This window comes from Ilyonectria robusta (assembly GCF_021365365.1).
Source record: "Ilyonectria robusta strain PMI_751 chromosome Unknown BGZ61scaffold_15, whole genome shotgun sequence".
NCBI lineage: Eukaryota > Fungi > Ascomycota > Sordariomycetes > Hypocreales > Nectriaceae > Ilyonectria > Ilyonectria robusta.
The window spans coordinates 1,009,739-1,031,213 of NW_025764449.1; the positions used below are offsets into that span (position 1 = coordinate 1,009,739).

At 53.4% G+C, this 21,475-nt stretch overlaps 8 protein-coding genes across 8 annotated transcripts; 4 read left to right on the top strand and 4 right to left on the bottom strand.

The window, feature by feature from the left end:
* Positions 1-1,460: 1,460 nt before the first annotated feature.
* On the top strand, positions 1,461-4,035 carry BGZ61DRAFT_356855 (glycoside hydrolase family 3 protein; the record flags this gene model as incomplete). The annotated part of the gene is made up of 2 exons (XM_046240824.1): positions 1,461-1,530; positions 1,595-4,035. 2 exons carry the CDS (start codon positions 1,461-1,463, stop codon positions 4,033-4,035), a joined length of 2,511 nt encoding a protein of 836 aa, XP_046102095.1.
* Positions 4,036-4,161: 126 nt separating this feature from the next.
* BGZ61DRAFT_507656 (uncharacterized protein) lies at positions 4,162-5,344 on the bottom strand (the record flags this gene model as incomplete). The annotated part of the gene is made up of 2 exons (XM_046251922.1): positions 4,162-4,732; positions 4,781-5,344. The coding sequence occupies 2 exons, from the start codon at positions 5,342-5,344 to the stop codon at positions 4,229-4,231; spliced, it is 1,068 nt and encodes a 355-aa protein (XP_046102096.1). The 3' UTR covers positions 4,162-4,228.
* Positions 5,345-6,857: 1,513 nt separating this feature from the next.
* BGZ61DRAFT_534840 (kinetochore Sim4 complex subunit Fta4) lies at positions 6,858-7,628 on the top strand (the record flags this gene model as incomplete). The annotated part of the gene is made up of 1 exon (XM_046254196.1): positions 6,858-7,628. The coding sequence occupies one exon, from the start codon at positions 6,858-6,860 to the stop codon at positions 7,626-7,628; it is 771 nt and encodes a 256-aa protein (XP_046102097.1).
* Positions 7,629-7,868: 240 nt separating this feature from the next.
* Positions 7,869-8,501, top strand: BGZ61DRAFT_60570 (uncharacterized protein). Its single transcript, XM_046256908.1, has one exon. It carries the CDS (start codon positions 8,108-8,110, stop codon positions 8,432-8,434), a length of 327 nt encoding a protein of 108 aa, XP_046102098.1. The 5' UTR covers positions 7,869-8,107; the 3' UTR covers positions 8,435-8,501.
* Positions 8,502-9,522: 1,021 nt separating this feature from the next.
* Positions 9,523-10,105, top strand: BGZ61DRAFT_480442 (uncharacterized protein; the record flags this gene model as incomplete). Its single annotated transcript, XM_046249190.1, has 2 exons — positions 9,523-9,777; positions 10,037-10,105. 2 exons carry the CDS (start codon positions 9,523-9,525, stop codon positions 10,103-10,105), a joined length of 324 nt encoding a protein of 107 aa, XP_046102099.1.
* A 274-nt stretch (positions 10,106-10,379) lies between these two features.
* On the bottom strand, positions 10,380-12,224 carry BGZ61DRAFT_480443 (general substrate transporter; the record flags this gene model as incomplete). The annotated part of the gene is made up of 4 exons (XM_046249191.1): positions 10,380-11,125; positions 11,179-11,625; positions 11,689-12,014; positions 12,118-12,224. The coding sequence occupies 4 exons, from the start codon at positions 12,222-12,224 to the stop codon at positions 10,380-10,382; spliced, it is 1,626 nt and encodes a 541-aa protein (XP_046102100.1).
* Positions 12,225-14,124: 1,900 nt separating this feature from the next.
* Positions 14,125-15,399, bottom strand: BGZ61DRAFT_455750 (uncharacterized protein). The gene has a single exon (XM_046246427.1). It carries the CDS (start codon positions 15,137-15,139, stop codon positions 14,843-14,845), a length of 297 nt encoding a protein of 98 aa, XP_046102101.1. The 5' UTR covers positions 15,140-15,399; the 3' UTR covers positions 14,125-14,842.
* A 2,124-nt stretch (positions 15,400-17,523) lies between these two features.
* Positions 17,524-20,933, bottom strand: BGZ61DRAFT_519753 (uncharacterized protein). The gene is made up of 6 exons (XM_046252417.1): positions 20,783-20,933; positions 20,430-20,728; positions 19,838-20,358; positions 19,483-19,779; positions 19,224-19,431; positions 17,524-19,170 (listed from the first exon to the last, which is right to left on the bottom strand). Exons 2-6 carry the CDS (start codon positions 20,578-20,580, stop codon positions 17,630-17,632), a joined length of 2,718 nt encoding a protein of 905 aa, XP_046102102.1. The 5' UTR covers positions 20,581-20,728; positions 20,783-20,933; the 3' UTR covers positions 17,524-17,629.
* Positions 20,934-21,475: the final 542 nt, after the last annotated feature.

Consider the following 21,475-nt stretch of genomic DNA (forward strand, 5'->3'; position numbering starts at 1 on the left):
GGAACCGCCCCCCACCCACAAGTAGCCGGTCGCCGGGATCGTCCACCTGGAATGCTCCCGATCCGAAAGTCGTGGCGGTTTGCCAAGCATCCCCCAGACGCCCCTCCACGCGCCTCGCAGGTTTGCCTACTGTACCCTCATCCTTCTCCGCCACGGCACGGCCCCAGTTCCACGACACCGGTCACTTCTCCGAGCTTGGCACTGAGCCGTGTTCCGCTGCACCAACCAGCATCGGCCAGCGCCAGCCAGCACCCAGCATCCTAGCACCCAGCCAGCACCCAGCCAGCACACACACGAGATGGGTGCGCGAGCTAGTCTTGCCCCCGGCAGACGAGGCAAAGCCGAACCGGTGAGGCTCGGCATTCATGTAACCTAATGTTGGCTGGGATCTAGAAAGTTCCTATGTCTGACCTTATTTTGGTTCATCTGCACATGGCACAGACTGCGCGATAGTCGATCTGCTGGAAGCCCATGACAAAGTCAATCGTTAGTTTGTCCCTTGTGATATGCAGCAACCCTCCATTTCATTCCTTACCGCCGTTTCCTGCCATGTGGTCGTCGTCTACCGCGGTTCCAGAATATGTGTGGTTGGTTTAGGTGTTGCTGTTGCTGCGCCCATTGCTACCCCCAACTTGTACACGTCAGTCACTGCATCAATTGCTCAAATCACTCACTCACAGTCACTCGATCTCTACGTCATTCGCTGATTGCTCATCGTTCATCGCTCATCGCTCAGTTATTCGGTTCCTCAGCCCTAAGTCACTGACTCCGGGACTCCGCGTCCCTCCATCAGTCATTTCGCCAGCAGCAAGCTACTCGCTAAGCCACCAGCGAACCCGGTCTCCAACCCAAAGAAACCCAAAACTCCAGCTCCGAGGATTTTCCTCAACAAAGTGTCAGACTGTCGTAACTTCCCCATCCCAATTGCCCCGTGACTTCCCCAGATTCACCAGTCCCAGGCTCTCATCTCCACAAATTCCATTGCTGGCGGAACCTCGTCCCGATGAACCGAAAGCGTGTAAAATTTCGCGAGTAATGATTGGTCAGGGCCGCGGAAAGCCGGAAGGGTAAACACCGGTTGATCGGCTAAACGTCGCTTCTCCGGTTAATCCCCCTCTAGAACGCCCGATATGCGCATTCGTGGGGCAATCATCATCATGTGTCTAGGATCAGGAAGGGGAAATGGGCAATTGATCAATTAACTTGCTTTCCTCGTCGTGCAAGCTCCTCACGATGAGTGGAATCATGTGTCCTATTCAAGATTGTGCGCGCAAGATTGAGGGGTTGTCTGGGATATTTAACCAGACGCTCCCAGCCCGTCTCTGTGCTGTTCTGCTCGTTCCTGTGAAACCAGATATCCAACCGTGAGCTTGCTTCCGGAGATCCGTCCTTGTCTCATTTCGCTGTTGAAGTAGACCGTGAAGATATTTGAAAGCGTTGCGGTTCGTTTATAGTCCACAATGGCCGATATCAACGTTGAGGAGACGCTCAAGAAGCTCTCCCTCGGCGAGAAGGTGTCTCTGCTCGCAGGTTGGTGCCCATATACACGTGAATTCATCCCGCAAGTTCAACTTCATCTCACATGGATCTTCAGGTGTCGACTTCTGGCACACAAAGGCCCTGCCTGACCATGGCGTCCCCTCGCTTCGCCTCACAGACGGCCCCAACGGCGTGAGAGGAACCAAGTTCTTCAACGGCATTCCCGCGGCCTGCTTCCCCTGTGGAACGGCTCTGGGAGCCACCTTCAACAAGGACCTCCTCGAGGAGGCTGGCAAGAAGATGGGCGAGGAGGCCATTGCCAAGAACGCCCATGTCATCCTCGGTCCTACCATCAACATGCAGCGCTCCCCCCTGGGCGGTCGAGGCTTCGAATCCATCGGCGAGGACCCCTTTCTGTCCGGCCTCGGCGCCGCCGCCCTCATTCGAGGTATCCAGAGCACTGGTGTACAGGCTACCATCAAGCACTTCCTCTGCAACGACCACGAGCACAAGCGGCAAAACGTCCAGGCCATTGTCAGCGAGCGTGCGCTCCGTGAGATCTACGCCCTTCCCTTCCAGCTCACCGTGCGGGACGCTCAACCTGGAGCCTTCATGACTGGTTACAATGGAATAAACGGCACCTTCTGTAGCGAGAACCCAAAGGTATTGGACGACATGCTGCGCAAGGAGTGGGGTTGGGACGGTATGGTCATGAGTGACTGGTTCGGCACTTACACCACCTCTGCGGCCGTCAAGGCTGGCCTGGATCTCGAGATGCCTGGGCCTACCAAGTTCCGAGGCGACCTCCTCAAGTTTAATGTCAATACTGGCAAGGTCTGGGGCCATGAAATTGATAACCGAGCCCGCGAGGTGCTCAAGCTTGTCAAGAAATGTGCTGCCACTGGAATCAAGGAGACTGGACCTGATGCCCCTGAGCGCACCCTCGACACCCCTGAGACGGCAGCCCTGCTTCGCAAGATTGGAGATGAGAGCATTGTCCTCCTCAAGAACGACAACAACGTCCTTCCCCTCGCCAAGGAGAAGAAGACGCTCGTCATCGGCCCCAACGCCAAGGTGGCCACCTACCACGGCGGCGGTTCCGCCTCCCTGGCAGCCTACTACGCCGTCACTCCATACGATGGCATTGCCGAGAAGCTAGGCTCACAGCCCCAGTACTCCATCGGCGCATACACCCACAAGCTGCTCCCGCTTCTCGGCCCCCAGACGCAGGTGCCCAGTGGCAAGCCAGGCATGACCTGGAACGTCTATGCGACCGCTCCCGGCACCCCAGGGCGGGAATCCGTTGACCAGCTTGAATTGACCAAGACGGAGATGCACCTCGTTGACTTCTACAACCCCAAGGTTGAGGATCTCTGGTATGCGGACCTGGAGGGCACCCTCGTTGCGGAGGAGGATGGACCTTATGAGTTCAGTCTTATTGTCTCCGGAACGGCTAACCTCTACGTCAACGGCGACCTCGTCATCGACAACTCTACCAAGCAAGTTGCCGGCGACGCCTTCTTCGGCTGTGCCACTCAGGAAGAGCGTGGCATCGTCAACCTCAAAAAGGGCGAGTCTTACAAGGTCAAGGTCGAATTCGCCTCGGCCCCGTCCTTCACCCTCGCGCTGGAGAACACCGTCGTCGGCCACGGCTCGCTCCGTGTCGGTGGCTGCAAGGTCATCGACGACCAAGCCGAGATCAAGAAGTCAGTCCAGCTCGCCAAGGAGCACGACCAGGTCATCATCTGCGCCGGCCTCAACGCCGACTGGGAGACTGAGGCCACGGACCGCGCCAGCATGAAGCTCCCCGGCGTGCTGGACCAGCTCATCGCCGAAGTCGCCGCCGCGAACCCCAACACTACCGTCGTCATGCAGACCGGCACGCCCGAAGAGATGCCCTGGCTCGACCAGGTTTCCGCCGTCATCCAGGCCTGGTACGGTGGCAACGAGACCGGTAACTGCATCGCCGACGTCCTGTTTGGTGACTACAATCCCTCGGGCAAGCTGTCGCTCAGCTTCCCCAAGCGCCTACAGGACGTCCCGGCCTTCCTCAACTTCCGCACCGAGGCCGGTCGCGTCCTCTACGGCGAAGACATCTACATCGGCTACCGCTACTACGAGTTCGCCGAGAGGGAGGTTAATTACCCCTTCGGCCACGGTCTCTCCTACACCACCTTTGAGTTCTCCGACCTCGCGGTGGCTTCCAAGGAAGGCAAGCTGTCCGTGTCCTTGAAGATCAAGAACACGGGCTCCATCAAGGGCGCCGAGGTCGCCCAGCTCTACATCCAGCCCAAGCAGGCCGCCAAGGTGAACCGACCTGTCAAGGAGCTCAAGGGCTTCGCCAAGGCGGAGCTGGAGGCTGGCCAGACCAAGACGGTGACTATTGAGGAGTTGGAAAAATATGCTGCGTCCTACTTTGACGAGGAGCGCAACCAGTGGTGCGTGGAGGCTGGCGAGTACGAGGTTGTTGTCAGTGATAGCAGCGCCGCCAAGGAGGGCAAGACGCTGAAGGGCTCCTTCAAGGTTGCTGAGAGCTACTGGTGGTCTGGCCTGTAATGGGATCAAAGATGAAGTGTACGAGTTGCATACTAAGCGATGTTTAAAACATTACTATTCAACAACCATTCCTATTGCAATTATTGAATGTGTATTAATGGTCCCTCATTGAACCTCGTTCAATATCCTAATTACCATCTTGAACAATCTGCGGCTACCCAAGTTCAGGCATCATTGAGTACGATGCTCCTCCCTAATCGCGGTCCATCTCAGGCGATGCTTGTCTGCAAACCGAGCCGCCATCATCGGCACACGCCCAAGGTTCCGCATCTCCCAGCCTCTGGGCCGTCAGGCCAGCGTTGCCTGGATTCTTCATGCCTGCCTCAAGTTGTCGCTGATAAGAGACGCGGCGGAGTCTCTCTGCTTCGGCGGGCGTCAAACGCAGGTAGAGCTCGACAGCGATGCAGTGGATTGCGAGGGCGAGCCAAGCGCTGGCTCCGAAGGTTACATTGAGCCCCGATGCTTTCTGGTCTGGCCTAGGGGCGTTGAAATCCCCCTTGATGAGAATGCGCTGATCAAGAGCCTCGCCGGTGTAGAAACTTGCACAATTGGGGTACAGGGCTTCGACGATGGTTTTGTTATGGGAGTACATGTAGTCCACAACAGCGCAAGACCCGACAGAGTAGTAGGGGCTCATGGAGCTAGTAATCCTGGACATGATTATAGCGATGATTCTCATAGTGATGACGAAGCCGACCTAATCAAGTAAGTATGCCATCCTAGGTAAGTGATATTGTTGACGTACAATAACCCAGCCTCGCAGCATCCAAGCACGATGCTGCTCAATCTGGAGCTTCTTTATGTTGTAGTAGCCTAAGCCCTGGCAAACCAGAAAAGCGATGCTGGCTGTTCCCGTAGCAGCCTGCATATCAAGAGTCCCGCCGAATGTACTTTTGGCGATCATCAAGACACCGACAATGCTGAGAATGGAGAGTAAAAGGATGATGTAGCCGTTGATACGGTGGAAGATAAGAAACCTATGACGAATAGCCGGGAGAAACTGGAAGATGACGAGAATAGCGGCCGGTAGGATGCCAGCCAGGTGCATAATGATCCCAGCTCGGCCAGTGGTATTCTCAAAGTAGTAGCACTCGCCTGGAACTGCTCCTCCAGGCCCCTTTGGCAGAGGGTTTGGGCACAAGACGCGGAAGTCGAGGTATTTGAGGCGCGCAAAGGAGAATCCCATAAGTGCACCGCCCAAGATGAACCAAAGCGCAAAGTTGTAGCCTCTCGAGAAGCCTATGGGCCGATACACACGGCGAAGCCAAGCGATGAGGCGGTTTGGTGAAGGCTTTGATGCGTTGTCCATGTTTGCAGAATGCGGAGGGTGTATTGTTGAAAATAGTAAGAAAAGACCGAATTACAGAGTTGCGCGCCGGAAAGAAGAAGATTGGAAAAGAATCGGCGGCTTCTAAATAGTTCACGAGTTGAGCCGTGGCGTCACAGTGAAGACCAATATATGTGCCCAGGCTGAAGGTTACAAGGGCTGACTCTAGAGAAGCGGCGCAACGATCGAAGATTTAAATAGCAATGAATCACGAATCAATCGACCAACAATACCATGTTAGATGGAGTATCTGGGCATGATACTCAGCTCCTTGGCGCCCGAGGCTTTCTCGAGAAGTCGTGGCATCTAAACACTTGATAGCTGCCGGGATGGGGATGGCGACAAAATCTTCGTATCCGGGGACTACTACTGCGGTTACCCTCTGCAGTGCGAAATGCTTTGGGTGCGGCGTCGTCACACAGCACGAGCCTATCCCAGACTCGATTCAAACCCGGCGTCTCTGATTGGGAACACCCTGGCCATGCGTGCAAGCTGCGGTTCCACGGATCTATGGGCCATGGCCGGGTGGCGGCGGTAGCCTTGAGGACACTTGCTATGCATACGTTTACTCCACATCGATTCGATAACAGGGTGATGATATCGACGAATGGGTCTTCGGGTGGTCCGAGAGTAAACAGGTTGCATGAGCTGTTGGGGATATCACCACAGCGGTAGCGGTTCCTCAGTGTGCAAGGTGAGAATGTGTGACTGTGTAAGGACGGGTTAGCATGTATTTGATCAAGAGAGCCATGTATCAGTTGTATCAATTGTATCAGTTGTATCATGGGGACGTATTCGCGTCCTCCCACTCCTCGTTACTTTCCTCGCGGGCCGTTCCGTTGACATGAAATTCGTGGATGTTAATATTGCGCCGTCACTGTTCGGTCTGGTACATGGGTCTGAATCACTTGTGTCTTGATCCCACAGCCCCCAGACGAAGATATCCGAGGCTAGACTGAACCCGCTTAAGCAGAGTCATATTGCCATATGCAGAGATTAGCTGTTACCCAATAAATTGAGTTGACCAGGCGCTTGTACATCTGGGCGTGCTGGCGACGTACCCTTTTCGGTGTGGATGATTATCTCCGTGTGTTCGGGTTAGATATTGTTAGTGATGCTGAAGATGACGTCGGAAGCTTCGCTTACCGTTGACGACGAGTGGTCTATCACCAAGGTGGCTTCGATAGTGCAATGCCAGCGAGCACGAGTGGTGCCTTCCATTTCCCGGAATAAACCCCGCGACAGGCCTACTTACGGACTGCAGTGCTCCTTCGCCTATGGAACACGGCAGAGCGCTGTGGCTTCAGTGCGGGGTACCCGCTGACGTCCACTGAACCACCAGCTTTAGTGAATGGCGGGGCACTCACTCACCGAGCTGCTCGCCAAGCTGCAGCTCACGTCACCAAACCGGAATGCTTCACGGAGGTGCACACAACAACGCCTGAAATTCTACACAACATCCACACCACCAGCGATACTCATTCGAGGCCCAATCATGTCCAGCACAACTGCCCCGACGATCCCGTCGCTGAAGCAAGCCTTCCTCACAACCCAAACCACGCTCCTCGCGCAGCCTTTGACGCCATCTCGCTCTTGGCAAGCGGCCAACGACGCGTCGGATGAGCCTCTGCCAGAACGCGCCGTCGACGATGCCCTCTTCGCCCTCAACCACACCATCCAGCAGCACTGTCGCCGTGTGTACGCGCCTCAGGCCACCCGCAATTATGCTGAGCAAATCAACAAAATCTACACCGAGGATGCCGAGCGCAGATTAGGGCCAGCCTTCAATGACCCTGGTGAGGGAGCGCTCGGAAAAGAGATGGATCTCACCGACCATGACACAATCGAGGCTCTCCCGGAAACTTGGATATCGGAAAAGGACATCAATGGCTACCCCATGGAAGCCAAGCTCTACGCCGACGCCGTCCGCCGACTATCAGAACTCAACGAGCAGCGCAACCAACTTAAAGACCAGGTAGCTAGGCTGAACCGCCTCAAGTCCATCGTCCAGCCGCTGCAAACCGGAGAAAGTGGCGCCGGAGTTCAGGAGAACCTCCTCACCCGGGATGGCCCGGTAGAGAAAGAGCTCGAGCGGATGCGCTTCTTACTTGCCAGAGTTGGTGGACGTGTCAACACGCTACCCGACGGTGGTGGATCGGGTGCAACGTCCCAAGCGATCCCCGTAACATCTTCGGACAGCCTTAGTCTAGCCCGCAAGAGGCGGATTGACCAGTTCCTTGCAGACGAAAAGGTCTTTCCAGCCTGAGCCACGGTATCCTTCACGCTTGGGATCAAGCTCGGAGCTCAACCTTGACGGTTGTGAATCCGTTTTGCCGCATTTTCTGCCTCGGCCGATTTGCTGCATATTTGACCAGGATACACAACCAAGACCAAGAATTCAACTCGACCCAAATCCCAACAGCGTTGTTCCAGAGATTATACCCGAGAAGGTGCTGGCAGTCTCACCAAGAATCAGCAGCCCGATCATCCAACTCCAGAACAGGTCTAATAAGCCAGGATCCCTTCAGCTCAAACCATTATCGCTGGACTGCCTTAATTATGTCCTGTAACGCAGGTTTGTCAGTTGAGATTGTAACCAGGGGTGCGTGGATGAAATGCCGGGGAGATCCCACGTACAACAAAGCTGGGCCATCGGGCCGTATGATACCAACTTGGCCATCGCTTGTCTCGACGTGTATTAGTCACAGGAAGTCATAGAGCTAGGTGGTTTGGGCCGAATTCGAGATGGTCCGCTGTCCAGCTCTAGAATTTGTGCTACTAAACGCAACCTCGCTTCTCCTACAGGGGCTATGTCAACTTCAGCCTGAGTGCTCTTCTGTGGTCGGTGACTCTCGCCGTAGCGACAGGGTCGCCTCCGGAGTAGTTGCCATACCACATCGCGTCACTCCGTCCCACTCAAATCGATTACTACAAGCTTTTAATTGGCGCTGTCGACTTTCTTCCATCGGTTTTTCAGTCCCGGATACAGGGCCTGCGTTTGATTACCGATCAATCTCTTGTCAAGACATCACGTCGTCGGATAGGGAGTATATCTGGCTGCAGATTATGTAGATTATCTAGCGAAATAGTATTAGTTCATGAATCACAATACTTGGGGGCAAACTTGACTTGTCGGATCGAGGGAGGGGAACAAGAGGGACCAGTGACGATGATGCTGCTATAGATAGATGGCGGCCCGCGCCCCGTCATTCCAAAAGGAAAGCAAATATCGCTGCTGAAAAAAGAAAAGAACGTTCAAAGCCCGAAAATAAAGGCTTCGCCAAAAATATCACAATACACAGGAGAGAATACCGGGAGACCGGCTCAGTGTTGGACTTCTTCGTTGGCCATGCTAGCAGCACATCAGTGTCATGGCTCCTCCGTCTCAGATGGCATATTCACGCCAAGCGCTGTAGAAACTCCCAGCTGCTAGCACCCGGCAAAGTATTCTAATCGGTCCTGGGTAATTACGACTCCCAGCATTGCTGGCGTCTTTGGAATTAAACTATCACGCCACGTCCCGCTCACTTCGCTCCTCTTTTCACCTCCTTCACCAACCTACTCTTCGCGCGAAACGTTACTGTTTGCATTCACGACATTCCCTTAGTGTTCGGGTATCGTGACAGACTTCGGGTTTGCCTTGCGTGTCTGTTTCTTGGGGGTTGACTTGGAGGCTCTATCTGAGAGCACGCATTTGCAGCGCTCATCGTGGAATTGATCCCTTGTGGCCGGTACTCTCGGGGGTCCGGTACGAAATTGACTCCGGTCTATTTCAAATCCCCGAGGATGCGGGCGCGTAGAGTTGTGGTAGACAAGGCCAAGACGAGAGTAGAAAACTGTCATGTCTCCATCAACAGACAAGGTGGCCTCAGGCGAGAGCTCAGCAAGCGCAGCCAAAGTCACATACTCGACCTATACCAAGGGCTGTTGGGCTCTGTGCGCCAGCCCTTACTGCAACCTCACTGACGGTTGAAGACGGGGACACTCTAGGACTTCAAAAAGTTCAAGGACAATGCGAACCGCCAAGGGTCACCAGTTTGGGCCGGCATATATGTAAGCTGACGGCAATTTTTACTTGTGGCCTAAGTCCAAGCTAACACATACTGTGTTAATACATCTTAAGCTGATACATCCTAGGCTATAACAACAATGAATCACATATGATTGCCGTGGGCCAGGCCAACATTCAGGACCTCATGTGGCTTGATGAAGAGGAGACAAACGCATTTATTTCTAGATTTCAACTCGTTTCTAAGTCTTTCCAGACCAAATTCCCGGCTTACTATGCCCGCCCCACCTCCGATGCTGTCGCCGATGCCAACCGTCTCTGCTTCACAAGAACAACTATAGCACATGCGAAGTGGAATCTTTACAATGTCCAGATACCAGCATCTACAGTCCCCATGCCACGCTCAGTAAGATGGTCCTCCTGGCTTAAGTGGTTTCAGTCTCAATAATGTGGGGGGCAATCATTCGTATTACCTTTGTATAATAAACCCTACATTTCCATCTTAAAAAAGTCTCAGCAGCAAACGTCCTCTTAGTGCCTCTATATTGTAATTTTCTGCAGGTCAGTTGGGGCCTATGAAGCAGTAAAACACAGTCATACATAAAACATTTCGTCTTTCTATCATCAAGTTGAGTAACGAAACAGTTGCAGTAAATGTAGTATAGAATCGTCACTCGGAGTTATTGGGTGGTCGTGATGACTACGTCGCCCAGCAGAATTCCGCTGATATTTAAATATTAAAGCGATGGTTCAACTTGAAGTCACTATATAAATCGCCAGTTTTGAAGTCAGCTTCCCGCCAGCAGTCGGCGGTTTTGAGGTCCTTGAGGTGCTCAATCTGGTTGCACCTAACCTAACATTTACCGACTTCCAAGTGAAGAGACAGATGAGTAAGTAATAAACTGCTTGATATATGTTCGTATCAACACTAATCTGGTTCCCTTTCCTCCCATCAGGTTTCATTTTTCACAAATAAAACTACAAGTAGCACCAACGTTACAGTGATCCCTAAGCACTCTCGGAGTGCTTCTCCTCCTGGTGCGTGATGTCATGTTCACCATCTTGAGCCGTCTTGTCAGCCGGCTGGGTCATGCTCTGGCGACGCTCCCAAGAAGTCGACGGCTTCCATTTGACCGACTTGCGAGCCACAGAAACCTCCTCATACAATTGGTCAACCTCCTCCAGGCTGAGGCCCTTGGTCTCGTAGATCATAAAATAAACAAAGGCGATGCACAGGAAGCAGCATCCAAACCAAATGAAGAAGATCTTGGACTGCAGGTTGGCATAACCATGACCATAGTTGACAAGATATGGGGTCGAGTAGGCGATAGCCCAGTTGAACAGCCAGTTCGTGGCGGTAGTCATACTGAGAGACTTGGCACGGGTCTTCAGGGGGAAAATCTCGCCAGTAACGACCCAAGCAAGAGGACCCCAGGTAGATGCGAAGAAGAAAATGTAGATGCAAACGAATGACACGGCGGCCTTCTGCCCGGCGAGGTTCTTGACATAGATTTCGCCGGTATCGCGCTGGCCAGTCGAGAAGGTTCCGCACATGGCAACGATGAACTGCGAAACGCACATTCCGATAGCGCCATATAGAAGAAGAGGTCGGCGACCCCATTTATCGATCGCATACATTCCGGGGACCGTGGAGCAAACGTTGATTGCAGAGGTGATCATGGAAATGACAAATCCGCTTGAGACGCCCGAGTTCTGGAAGTACTTTGTACCGTAGTAAAAGATGAAGTTGATTCCTATTTAGTTAGTTAGTGGCTGTAAATCCAATGGCTTCTAGAGGTGCTCTTACCTGTTAATTGCTGAAGTGCCTGCAAAAAGATACCAGTAAGTTGGCGCTTCAGAATGGGTGGGCGGAAGCAATCAAGGTACGATGCCTTGCCCATGCTAGTCTCGAAGTCATGGTTGGCCTTGATTTCGGCGAGCTCAGTCTGGATGGCAGGGTGGTCGTGGGCTAGGCGGCGAATGCGACCCAGGGAGCGGGCAGCATCTTCGTATCGGCTCCTCTTGATGAGGTAGCGAGGTGTCTCGGGGAGCACAAGCATGCCGAAGAAGAGGATGAGGGACCAAGCGAACTGAACAGCAATTGGAATTCGGTAACATCCCGTGTCGTTGCGCTTAGCCGTAGCATTATTAACGACGGCAGCGAGGAGAAGACCAATAGTGATAGCCCACTGGTAGGCGCCGACAATCGCGCCACGGATCCACTTGGGAGCAGTCTCAGATTGATAGAGGGGGACTGAAGGCTGAGTTAGTGGGACGGGCTCTTTTTATGTACTATATCGATGTGCCGGGAACTTACTCATGGCAGAGATGAGACCAACGCCAAATCCAGCAAAGAAACGGCCGGCAAGGAAGATGGGAATTGCTTTGGCGATAGTCTGGAGCACAACACCAAGGTTGAAGACCCATGTCGAGATGAGAAGGCCAGGGCGTCGACCGAGGTAGTCAGTTAGGAAGGGTGAGAAAAGGGCGCCAAAGAAGGTTCCGGCAGATAGGATGGAAACGATGGAAGACTCCTGCGCCGTGGAGATGTTGGGGTTGCCATCGGTGTCGATGTATCCGGTGCTGAAGAGCCGCTGCCAGTAAGGCATGGCAAGGATGCCGCTGATAGTGCCGGTATCATAACTGCAAGATTGGAGACATGGTTAGTTACCCATTTTCGTCAAACAAGCAATGAGTCTTTGTGGGGGAATTGGGTAACCAGGTGTAAGTGAGTGAGCAAACGTACCCGAAGAGGACACCACCGAAAGCAACGAAGAAGCCCATGGCAATGGCGGGCCATGCCTTGCCCGCCTCCTCGGGCTTCGACAAAGAAGCTCTGCGAATAGCGTTCATATTGACGGAGTGTGTGATAATTCTTTAAGAAATCGCCCCTAGTTGTGGGGGGGTGGTTGAATTGAGTGCTCTCTCTCCTTGATATGAGTGAGAGAAGTTGGGACAGCTGTGTAAGAGCCAGAGAGCTCAGGGAGGCAATGAGAAGCTTATAAGTTCATAGTCTGGAGCAAAAGTGATTCAATTGAAGAGGGAGCAGCGTCCCCTTTTAAACCTATAGCCCACCCGCCGTTACGAACCCCAAAGCTACCAAGTGCAGTTGTAAACCGGTCACGAGCTCCAACAAAATATCCACTTGGGAGCTGATCCCCAACCAGGCTACGACTCTGGATACCCTAACTATCCCCGCCGGGGATGAGGGGGTTTCATTGTGGAGAGCTGGAGGTGCTAGTCCGGGGGAGGAGGTAAACAGCAACGTAAGGTGTAGGCTTTAGGTCTGGCCGATAGGTAGCTGCCGGGTTGCCCGACGGGGGTGGAAGGGAATGGGGGGCCTGGAGAGGTGGTGGAGGTGGTGGAGGTGGAGATGGAGAATCCAGGATGGAGGATGGAGGACGGGGCAGCCGCACCACCACCGCATCATCATGCGGAGTGAAAGGCATGTTAGAGGGGATCGCAGTTTGACCTAACCTGAGGAAGCTAGGACTTGGAGCTCGTCAGTCTGGGGATCGCCACCAACGACTGGATGGAGGCCGGGGATGGGGCTGGGCTGAGGTGGCAACGGGGATGGGCATGAGGTGACACTGCATGGGGCTCCCGGGCTCCCAGGAGTCTCCGCCAGTACGCGAGTCGACCGAGGACATAAGCTTGAGCACTCATTGTCACTCCTCAACTGCCAGTCGACAGTGACAGGTGGCGGTGTTGCGCCCATCGTATTACGCCGAGCACGGCAGTCGACGATGGGTTAGGGGGGATGAATGGTGGCGTTGGTGGGAGAGCGGCTCGTGACATCGTCGGTTTCAATGATTGGGAGGCGCTATGTCGGCCATTGACTAACTTGGAGGGTAAGAAATGGGATCATGGAGGGAATATCAGCGTGTAATACGACTAGCAGGCACCTGAGCTAGCCGCGTTGCCGAACGATCGATCAACGTGTTGGCCCATGTTCTTTGTGACATACTACAACGAAAGATGATGACTATTTGGGGTTGGTCGGCAGAAGAAAAAACGGCTGCATACCAACGTTTCCATTGCTGGTGTCATGGATCATCAACTTTATCTCTGCTCCGAAGGAATGATTCCTTCCAACCGCCCACACCATCTCCATTTACCCCGTGTCGCATTGCATCTCTCAGACAATAAGTTTGAGAACGGCCATGATTGCTAGGATAAAACAGGCACCATGTCTGACGATCAACATCTCCCCTCTCATCAACTAGCCACCCAAGTACCGAGCATGAAAGTGGAGTAGAGTGCCCGGAGCTGTAGGGTAAGGCCCGAGCCAAGCCGGGAGCGCGGCCGCCAGACTACCGCATCGGGTAAGCAGCTTTTACTCTCCCACACTCAAGAACCTGGGGAAGAAAGTCGCCACCGAAATGGAATGCGTGCAGGCACCAGAGAGAAGAAAACCTCTCGGAAGTATCCAAAGACAGTGTTTGCTCACTTGTTTCATGTCCATTGTGAGGCCTTTTCCTCTGGTCAATGTAGAGTACGTCAGCGCGAGGGCCACCGACTGCCCATTTCCCTCCATTTCGGCCCTATTGCGGGAGTTTCGATGCACCCTCAGTGCAGCATAAAATATCAATTAGTTTTTGCGAAATCAATTAGCTCGCTGTCTGGATGGTTCGATAGATGTCAATGGCTCCAGAGAGGTGAATGAACGGTCACCGGCTCCCCCGGCCGAAAGCCTTCGGAGTCGAGTCTAGAGCGTGGGACTTGCCCGCACTATTTCCTTCACGTGGTCCGTCGTCAATCTACAACATTCCTGGGGCTCGTCTATGTGAGCTTCGCGGCGTGAGGGGTTGGAGGTCAAGATGGGGCATTGGCTTTTCTCTTTCGCGCACGTTTTGACAATGTGACCCCAATAACCGCGGGCGTCAACTAGCCACTGAGTCCGTCGTCTTTCTCCGCAACCTTAACCTTGACTAGAACGCGTGGTGTCTTGGTACCACACTGTGGCGGCACCAGACGAGCTTCACCTCTCTCTCACCGGTGACTCCATCCTCGTCACCGTACCATTTACAGTTTCAACCCACGCTTTGGCGCCGACTCCCCATCCTAAGCAGTAATCCTAACTGCGAGTTCTCACTGAAACGAGAACGACCCCAGCTTCACTCGTCGTCATGACCGGACCGACTTCAACCAACGGCACACCGGCTGTCGTAGCGTCCGGTAGATGGGAGATCGACATGGAGTGCCAGCGGCACAGCTAACCCCCCAATCCAACCCCCCCATCCAACCATCCAACTTTTGCCCTGCAAATTCTTGGCACGATCTTGCCCCCTGCTGCAGTTTGCAGCTGCACGTTCCGCGGCTCGAAGCGAGGTGAAGGCGTCAGCGGCGGTACAGTCAATCCCTGGCGTCCTTCTCATTTGACGCTTGCCGGCCCGACGAGTTTTCGTCAACGCCCGTTTTTCTCGCTAGATCCGATCCAAGTCCCCGACGCCAAAGCCACAGATCTGTAGCTAGGTGTAGCCACATGTCATGTCTCGTGGTGCCTCTGGTCCAGAGTGGTGGAGGTTGTACTTTGCTGACCACTGGATTGCTTGTTGAGATTGCTGGCCGTGTACGAGCGGGCGAACTGCAAAGCTTCTTCTTTGTCGGGACCGAGGAGTCGGAGCCCTATTATTTCCGGTACAAAATGTAACTGTGATTTTTGACATCTCTCCCTGTTCTGTATCTCTTGTTGCGTTTGGTTTTTTTTTCAGGAGTCCCCTCACTACTATTCCCAACCACCGCCGGCACATCATCTCCGCAGCCATTCTCTCAAGAAAATAAGTAAATAACCCTGGCGTCTTACTTCAATCCTTCAGGCGTTCATCTTTAGGTCCCAATCGTATTGATACGATCGCACACCCCCTTGAACGGCCCGTCCGCCTTCCGCCACTCGGCCACATTGTGGGCCCGGCATGGCCGCATCTCCGTCTAGCCCGGCAGGTTGATCAGCGCCCGCGGAGTGCCGTCGTACCGGCGCACTAGCTACTGACATAGAGAGGATAATTCGCGACGGAGAGAATGTGTATGTGTAGTTGATGACGAGAGTTTCTCTCTGCATGGACGAGTCGAGCCATTTGTGCCACTGTCACCTCACTGAACGCATCGCAGTCGGACCACGCACGCCTCAACAAACCCTTACGCAAATGAAAGCACTCATCTCTTCAGCAGCGTGACCAACAACACCAAGCTAAGCTTTCAGCTCCAGCGGAGCCTCACATTTATCGGGCCAAATGCTCCTGGACCTCGGCGCTGCTTCGGACGTGCTCCTCTCTGTCGCGTCAGGCAGCTCGTAGACCCCAGCCTAGACCTCAACGCATTACACTCACTTGAAGAATGTGGAGGTGGAGATAATCTCGAACGCAGAGCATGCAATTCTCCTCCATTTTGTTTTGAGAACCGCTGTCCCTGTCATCACCGCGAGACTCGCCGAAGCAGGCTGCAGTCCTCGTACCCCTGACTTTCCGTAGCATCATCTGTACCCATGCCATCCAGGAGCGAGACAACCATGTCCCTGGTTTTCTAAACGAACTGAGCCATTTACCGTCCTGCCCGCAGCTCAATCTTGCTCAGCAAGTCTACCCTGGCGCTCCAGGTTGGATACCCCAACATCCACGCATGATGGAGTGTGTTATGGATCGGCCCCGGGTTCAAGGCTCAATCGCGATTTCCCCGGTTCACCGAGCAAATAAACCGCGGCAAAGTTCTCAAGGGATCACTTAATCAAAGGGTATCTGAACCGGTGAGTACTGTATATTTCTTCGAGTACCAAACATAACATGGACTGGGAATTAGAGAAGATAGAGCTATAAGGAGGGAACCTCTCCTGGACTAAAAGGTCTCTGCCGTGGGTATAATGGAATTGGGTATAGATTCCTGGCTGCTGTTTTTACTGACCTTGATACTGAGGTGGGCTTCATTAAGACGATTGGCCTGTACCATCTTGTGGTTGAGACATAACCAAGGGGTCCATGCTCGCCGCCCCCGAACGGTGGGTTGAGAAGGCATACAAAAGCTCCCCTGGAACCGCTTGTGTTCTTGTGGCAGGGACCCCAGTGTTTGGAAAACCCAAGGGTAGCAACATGCTAACGACGAAGGAACCAGCCAGTCGACGCAAACTGTTAAAAATGAGGACAAGTTAAGAAAATTCAGGACGACTCGCTGCACTGTGAGGGATACTGACTGATAACATCCAACTGAAACAGACGATAAGCAAGCAGCAGGAATTATTTTGTACTAATACCCTTTGTTTTTACAGCATCGACTCTACAGTCCACATCCCCGCTGTCGTCACGATGTTGATGATAGTGACTTGACCAGTCCTACGCCCTGGACTATGGACATTGGCCGTGGAAAAAGTATATCGCCGCCGCCGCCGCCTAGATATTGTTAAGCACTACGTACTGAGGTTTCTTGCGCTGGAGTCGAGAATCCTAACGTTAGAGGCGAGGAGGCGATGACGACAAACTGAGTAGCGTCGACACCTTGGACTTTATGAAGTCGACAGCAAAGTACGGGTGATTTTGGCCAGGTCGCAGCACCATCCACTGTGAAGACGTCCGAGCTTTGGCAGTGCACAAGTCTGGCTTCGATTTGCTTGCCAGTGCTGGCGTCATCTCGACATTAACGGAACGGTTGATAAAGTTGCCCATCATATTTTTGTTGGGGCTAGCCAGAAGGTCAGGAGGGAGCTGCTTTGGATCACCTGTAAGGAAACAAGGTAGGAGAGGCTTAAGTCAAACGCAGTATGAGTTAACACGCGGTTAATTCTGGGTGCCCAGTCGACGGACCGCGAGCTTCTTGATATTCTTGCTGGCGGCTGGAGTCGTGCAAATAGTATTCGTGGTGTCAAAGATGGAGAGAAACAAACCATTGACCGGACCCAAGACGATAGGGCTGGTGCAACAACATACCATCAACGAAGAGTAATCCACTAGCCTGGTCCCTTGCCTGGTCCCTTGCACTTCGTACATGGTGTCACCAGCGCTAGCGCATTTCCCAGCCGACCGCCAAGAAATCTCAAGATGGCTAGCATGCTATTTCCCACGAGCAGAAGCGCTCCGACAGCGCTTAAATGCCAATACAAGCTCTTGGCGTTTGCGTTTATTTGCATAGTTGATGTAGTTTGTGCACTCGTAAGACAGAGCAATGTCATCATGAAATCACAAGTCGTATTGAAAGTAATCGGAAATAGGATGAGAGTGATTCCAACCTGTGACAATGACCGAATCCGCCTTAGCTATGTCAATTTACCTGCCTTAGAGAGTACCTCGTCCCGCGGAACCTGGCTTACGACCATCTCCCAAAATACTCTTCTTCTTATCCTTGGCATCTCCGTCCAAGGTGGCATCCTTGGCGCTATCATCCACATCCAGGCCCGTGGTCTTGCAATCTGTGCCCTCCTTGTTCTCGGCGTCGTCATCGTCGTCGTCGTAGTGGATTGGGCGAATGACCTTGAGCTTGACCGCCTCCTCATCATCGTTTTCGGTCGTGACCTTGTGGTAGACTCGCAGACTGACGACTACAACAGCGTTCCATGGGTCCTTTTCAAACTCATCTGGCTCTTCTTCCAACACCTCAGGGGTTTCGGCCGGAGCTGGCGGCTCACGGGCGGTGATAGCGATCTCCAATTCGCGCTCAGAGAGATCAGACAGAGCGCCAACACTGCTGATGTCGTCATCGTCGCTTTCTGGTTCGCTTTCTTCTTCCTCTTCTTCCTCATCTTTGTCTTCCTCTTCCGTCTCCTCTGCCTTCTTTTCTACGGCGTCATTCTCTGCCTTAGCATCTTCAGACTTCTCCTTGGTCGCCTCCTCGGAGTCGACGGCATCCTCGTCTGTGTTGGACGCGGGGGTCAGAGGCCCCGCCTCTGTGGTGGTCGTCTGCTCTGCCACAGTCGCAACCTTTGCTTGATCATCGGTGACCTTTACGGTCTCCTCAGTGGTTTCCGGTGTTTTCTCGGCGTCCTTTTGTTCTTCAGACTCCGCGGCCTTAGCCTTGGCAGCAGCCTTTTCGGCCTTTGCCTTTGCTTTACTAGCCTTCTTTTCGGCCAACTTTGCCCGTTGCTTCTCCTTCTTCTGAAGATGCTTCTTGAGATACCTCTGATGCCTCTTTGTGGCGAGATAATGGCTCTCTTCTCGCGATTCCAGAAATTTCTTCCTGATTTCACCCCTGGCCTTGTCCTTGACCTTCTTCTCGTGAGCCTCCCTGGCTGCCTTCTCCTCGTCTGTCTCGATGATTCTTCCCTTGCTATGAGCGAGATCATATGCTAGCCCGATTCGGACCAGCTTTTCACGGCGTTCTTTGGCATTCTTCTTGATGACTTCGTCGACGGGTAGTAGATGCTCATAACGGGTGGCATCAACCTTGACGCGAACTTCGTACTCGCCAGCCTCCAACTCCAGCTCTACGTTGACTGATCGCGTCATACGTAGGGGAGTCTGGCTCCGGACCAGATAATCCTCATGGCCTGCCTTGTGAATCCGGAAGGCGAGACTGAAGGCATACTGGCCTTCGAGACCGCGGAAGTAGCGGTCATCCAGTTGAGATAGAACGACGACCACAGGGCCGGACTTTGATATGCTAAACTTCCAGTGTGTGTCTTGATAGTCGAGTTTCCAGGGGACAGTCAGTGTGGTCCAGGACTGGCACACGCGCCATTCAGGGCCAAAGAGTCGTGTCCGCTCAAAGGCCTGGTACTTGCGAAGGAGGTCCTTGTATGAGATCCAGAAGTCTCCATCATCGCCGAAGCGGTGGTCAAGCTTCGTAAGCCACTCAGCGGTCCATTCCTTTGAACCGTCACCTGGTCAGGTTGTAAGTAAAACAATATCCGATGTCCAATGGGTTATGACTTACTCCAAGCACCTGTCCACTCTCCCTTGCCCCAGGGGTTCTTGAGACGAAGCAGACGCTCGCCATCAATCTCAACAGCCTTTTGGATGGAATAGGCGTGGAGCTCGTAAATTCCCTTTCTGTCTCCCCAACCATTTCCCCAGATACCAGTGCTGCAGCCAAAGAGGAATTCCTCATTGACTTTCATCAACTCCTCCTTCCAGAAGCGTTCCTACCGGAGCATTAGATAAAAGCTGGGGCCGGTAACAGATAGCGAACCAACCTTGTCAAGGATATCTGTGGTCCAGAGCTCGGAGGTGATGCCTCCAGTTAGATCCTCAATACCCTCGCCGCCAAAGCCGCCTTCAATACAGGCGTAGTCTCCATGCGCCTTGGCATAGCACTTCTCAAGAAGAGGAAGCCATGTTTCCTGCGGATGGGCACATTGGGCAAAGTAGAGGGCACCACTGTTGGACTGGTAAACTCTGCGGTATGCCTCGTCTGAGTTGACGCGTTCAACATCGTCAAACAAGATTCGGTCAAAGAACCCTTCGTCGTAGTCAGGCTTGATGAGGTATAGCTGTGGTCAATGTCAGCTTTATGGTTATCAAGAATTGAGATCGGGGCAAGAGTCATACGAAGTCATCGACAATCTCTGAGATCCACTCGCCGTCACGATAGAAAACAAAACCGTAGACACCAACAGCCTCGTCACGGGCAACACAGAGTTTCTCAATGAGGCCCTTTTTGTTGCTTAGAGTGCAGAGAGCGGCCATTAACCAACAGTCTCCATCACGTCCCTGCCTCACATCGTTCGCAGTTGGGCCGTCGATGTAAAAACAAGGGTTGTCGAAAATGTCCTCAACTCTCTTGACACTCTGCGGCTGGAGGTCGTTCCCACAGTCATCATCATCCTTGACGTTGGAAAGCGCCTGGAGACAATCGCGGGAGCCACCCTTGAGGTCGGCCTCGATGTCGAAATGGGGCGTGTCCCGATATTTTTTGTTAATGCGGCGGCACTCTTTGACAATCTTCTCGACCTTGGCACGGCACATGGCCGCGGCATCTTCGTAGGAGGCCTGGGTGTTTTTGGCCTCAATCTTCTTGTTCTTCTTGGCAACGATGTCGGTATAGTTGTTGGCAGGAATGACGGTCGTGGCTTTAGAGTTGTTGATCAGCCAGCTAGAAAGACAATTGATCCGCAAAAGTATGGAGACAGAGAAAACATACCTTTGCCAGGCTTCTTGGTTGTAAATTTGGACCAAAACTCGTCAATGGTCTCCTGCGGCGTCTGCTTGTTCCGCTTCACGGGCTTGGCCGCCTCCGCTTCCGGTGGCGGTGGGGGAGGCCTGGAGGAGGAGCGGGATGAGGCGACGGACATTTTGGCCGGTGATGGGGGTTATTGAGATTTGAAAATATGGCTGAATTGTGTCTTTGTGAAATCGAACGTCGGAATGGCGAATAATCCAATCGGATATGCCAAGCTCAATGCGTCCCTGCGGTGGGTGAGAAGCAAGGTATCAAGCTTCCTGGGAGAGACACTGGTCAGCTTCCGCTGTGACAGTTCGAGGCAAGAAGCGCACCACTTAATTTGATGTATTCTTTTCGCTGGACGATACTCACTTTGAGGCAATTGACTGATGTCCCACCGTTGCACGACGGGACATAAGCAAGTAGGTAGACGGGAGAGGAACTGGACGGCAGGAATGGGGAAGAAGTGGGAGGGAGGAGTATCCGCAGCTCGAGCGGCTGGGCTCACCGGTGCCTTTTATCACATCACACGCGCGAGCTACAGACTACGAAGCATGCACGTAAGCTTGGCTGCCAGCTCATCACCATGAGCTCTCTCCCCAGCCCCGTCTGCAGTCGCCCATGCCTCCCTGCACCAAGCTCCGCTTCTCCCCATGCTGAACCGCCACCGTAAGCTCCCCTGCAAGCCAAACGCCACGCACTGGGCGAGAACTGGCAAGCCAAGCCAAAAAGCAAACACATCCGCGTCACCAGACGCCGCCGTCCGTAGCTACGTACAGCGGCGCCTCCGGGAGGAAACAAAAGTTCATGCGATGGGACGCCCCTCGCCTGAAACCCCCTCCCGTACTATGTATGCTGTGTATCTTCCTCCGAGGTTGGGTGTAGCTCTCGTACCAATTGACGAGGGGCATCCAGCAGGGGGTCATGTCCGAGACCCTGCAAGCGTCAGCCCACTTGGCTTTACCTGTGCGTATCCCCCGCGTAGGGCTGGGCGCTCAGCCCTGTAGAGTGATAGTCCTGTAACA